The sequence below is a fragment of the Erpetoichthys calabaricus genome, chromosome 4 (genome assembly GCF_900747795.2).
Source record: "Erpetoichthys calabaricus chromosome 4, fErpCal1.3, whole genome shotgun sequence".
Classification (NCBI taxonomy): domain Eukaryota; kingdom Metazoa; phylum Chordata; class Cladistia; order Polypteriformes; family Polypteridae; genus Erpetoichthys; species Erpetoichthys calabaricus.
In genome coordinates, this window is record NC_041397.2 from 77,789,064 (window position 1) to 77,793,080 (window position 4,017).

General features: G+C 34.5%; 1 protein-coding gene across 1 annotated transcript; it reads right to left on the reverse strand.

Annotated features, from left to right (window-relative positions):
• Positions 1-264: 264 nt before the first annotated feature.
• On the reverse strand, positions 265-1,923 carry LOC114651101 (SCAN domain-containing protein 3-like). The gene has a single exon (XM_028801061.1). The coding sequence runs from the start codon at positions 1,921-1,923 to the stop codon at positions 265-267; it is 1,659 nt and encodes a 552-aa protein (XP_028656894.1).
• Between the last annotated feature and the right edge of the window lie 2,094 nt (positions 1,924-4,017).

Sequence of the window (4,017 nt, forward strand, 5' to 3'; positions counted from 1 at the left end):
ATACAGTTACTACACTTGAGTGACTTGACTATAGGTATAATAAAGTTGATATTTAAAATTATTTATTATATATTTTAATAAATGTTTCAACTTCAAATTAAAAAGTATAATATTCGTTTTACAATTTACATTGATGTTTGCATACACCGTTTCATCAATTTTTATGTCAAATATGAAACAAATTGTAATTGCATCCTTTTGTAATGAACAAATGTCACTTACTGCTAACAATAGTTAGTATTAGAAATAATGCTACATTTAATTTTAGTGCGAGCCTTGAGCTTGCAAATTTGAGCACAGCTTATCCAAACGAGGTGTAATGCTTGAAAGACTCAATCGGAGTTCATCTTCGACTTCAAGCCGTGAACGACATTTTGTTTTAATTGTAACCAGTGCAGAAAATCCACATTCACAAAGATATGATGTCGCAAAGGGTAAAATTATTTTGAAAGCTTTCTGAGACAGTTCTGGATACTCATGTGAAGCTTGTGTCCAAAATTTCATCAAGCTCACTCTCGGATGCATCATCTTCAATGTAGTATCACTGGTCAGTTCAATTAATTGGTTTAATTCCGATGTTGGTAAATTTAATGAATCAATGTGTGCAAGAAACGGACTGGAAACCCACAAAAAACTCTCAACGTTCAAATCACCAAAGTAGAAGTTAAATTGATCCAGCAATGATTGAATATGTTCAGAAATCAATTTCACCAACTCGGGCTTGTTGATTTCAGCATTTTCTTGTTTCTCGGTGAATTCATGCAATTGATCAAACATTTCAAAGTTACCCTGAAATAATCTTGTCTTCCACAGATCAAGTTTTTTCATAAAAGCAGACACTTTATCACTGAGGGTAATTAAGTTTGTGTGCTTCCCTTGCAGAGATGAATTCAGTTTATTCAGCTGTTCAAAAATGTCAGCCAAGTAAGCCAGAGCAGCAACCCATGAATTGTCATTCAAATGAACAACAAGCTGTGAATTTTTTCCTCCAAGAAACTCTCTCACCACATCACGTAATTCAAACAGTCTGTTAAACACTTTTCCCCTTGATAACCAGCGAACTTCAGTGTGCATCAGTAACTGTTCATGATCAAAATCCATATTCGAACATAATGAAGCAAAGAGACGAGAATTCAGTGGATGAGCCTTGATGTAATTAACAATTTTTATGGCCTGATCAAAAATAGATTTCAAGTTCGCGTTCATTCTTTTACTCGCAAGACTTTCCCGATGAATCATACAGTGCGTAAATGTGGCAGTTGGCACATTAGAACGCACAAGTTCCCACAAGCCTGTTCGTTTTCCAGTCATTGCTGCAGCACCATCCGTGCACACTCTGATACACCAGGACCATTCGATGCTATTGGCTGCCATAAAATTATCAAGGATAGCAAAAAGTTCTGCACTTGTTGTGTGACCCGGACAAACTTTACAAAATAAAAAATCTTCTTCAACTTCATCCATCCAGATATATCTGACATAAGCTATTAATTGTGCCTGGCCGGAAACATCCGTTGATTCGTCCAATTGAATAGCAAATTGTTTACAATCTTGCAGCCTTGAAATCAACTGTTCTTCAACGTCAGCTGCCGCCAAAGTTATACGTCGTTGAATTGTGTCGTTTGAAATTGGAATTGTTTTCAGTTTACTTGCCAAGGCTTTACCAAACATCTCTCGACACATATCTATAGCAGCAGGCATTATCAGAGTTTCTGCAATTGTGTGAGGCTTTTTGGCCTGTGCAACTCGGATAGCCACTAAAAATGATGCTCTTAAAGCCTTCTCATTGACTTTAGTTGCTTGCAGTATGCAAGACTTCTGATTATCAGGTGAATGTTTCTTGCGCATAAAATATTTCAATGGTTTCTCCGAGCAGTCAGTATGATTAGTTTTAAGATGTCTTTGGAGTTTCGCAGGTTTCATCGCTTCATTTGCAAGAATTTGTGAACATATTACACACTGTGGTCTGGGTTGATCATTTACTATGACGCATATAAACCCAAAGCGCAAATACTTTTCATCATACCATCGTATGGGAGTTCGTCTTTTTTTCTCCGGAACTGCATTTGATTCACACACAGGTTGTGAAGATGAGTCTGAGGAATCATCATCGTTGTCCTTATGTTCGGTTGCTTTCTTTATTAAAAATCTATCCATATGTTCAATCAATTTAATTACTTTATTAGTTTTCAAATAAGTGTATTTTTGAATGTCAATATAAACGGGAAGACGCCAGGGCCCATCTGATTTCCGGTGTAACTAAATTACTAAAAGGAAACATAAAATCGAAATGCACTTTTTCGCTATCGCCATCTAGCGATTGAAATGAATCAATAATTTCAAAAAGTTTCAACATCTATTCTTTTTCATGTTTTTAATTTTTAAAATACATGCAATTCAGGCTTTGCTCGCGGACCACCAGGCAAATGTCCACGGACCACAGGTTGAGAACCGCTGATTTAGAGCTTTATATGTGTGTCAAGGGTTTACCAGATCTCATTCCTTGATGTCTGTTTTCTTTATCCTAGCTTGTTTAATTTGTTACTTTTTTATTGATTGTGTTGTCATATTTTTCTTCATTCTGTTAAATTCTTTTGTGTGATGTTATACATTTAATTAATTGTTACTTGTTTTTTAAATTATTTTGTAATTGTTAAGAATGTTAATTTAGTTTGTATTATTATTAATCTGTATTTTGACCCGAAGGGGATAGGGCCTCCTGATTTTGCCGTATTTCCTAAGGGCTATTTAAGGGCCCAGCATGCCTCAGTTTATATTCCTGAGGCCTGAGTTTCTGGTTTCTGTTAAATAGCTCCAATGATATTTTGCTCTTCCGGCTTACATTTTCTGATTTATGATTGTGTATATTTTGCTTTACGACCCTTGTTTATGTTTATGTTTCTTATCTTAACTATGTTGGACTTAACTCTAGTTTTTCGGAAGTCGTTTTATAATATTTTGCTCTAGTTCTGCTTCTTAGATCTTTATTTTGTTCTTTGGAGATTATCTTTAATATTATTTGTTATTCCCTTTTAAAATGTGTTCTCTTTTTTGGTTTAGCTTAGAAAATTTTGTTAAAATATTAATTTAAAGTTTTGTTATTTTTCAGCCAGGGTTTTATAGTTCCTCTCTCCCTTAAGTAAAATAATCATTTTTGAGATTTAGGTTTTAGTGATTTTAATCTTTTATTCACCATTCACAATTTGTTGTATTAGGAATTTGTCATTTTTTTCCATACCCCAGAGTGCAGGGTCAGCTATTTGTACAGCACACCTGGAACAATTGCAAGTTAAGGGCATTCCTTAGGGGCCCAACGGAGTAGCATTTCACAGCCAGGATTCAAACCAGCAACCTTTTGAGTTACCAGCTCTGATTCTTTAGCCAGAGAACCAAAACTCAACCCACACTTTTGAGGCATTTTTTAAGTTTTAAGAGCCCATATCAGAACAATATGAGATGGAGGACTTAAATTCTGCTCTAAATTTAAATTGAGAACCAAGAAAATTGTTCAAGATATGAAATTATATGGTCATACTTCTTAGTTCTAGTTGTGATTCTTTCAGCTGTGGTTAGAGCAGTAAATGATCAATTTGTACAGCTTGGCTATTAAGTTTTACAATAGTCAGTTTAGTTTGATACACTAGCGTTTCAAGGTCCTGTATCTTAAGGGGCTACCTTAATTTTGCAATATTTCTAAGCTAGAGAAAGCATGTTTTAGAAAGTGAAGAAATGTGATGTATGAAGCTAATATTCTTGCCAAATATGACACCTGAATTTCAGGCAGATTCAACATAATTAAAATTCAGTCCTTTTGAGTGAAGAATTCTCTTAAGCTTCACAGAAATGCCTTCCTCTAAAAGACATTTTTTAATATAAATGTACATCATAATTATCGTTAATCCACTGCTCAAATCATTAAAGCCAGTAACAATGATTTATCTAAAGAAGAAATATTTGGTTTAAATGAGAAATACATCTGAATGTCATCAGCATACAGCTGAAGGTTAAAATTGTGTT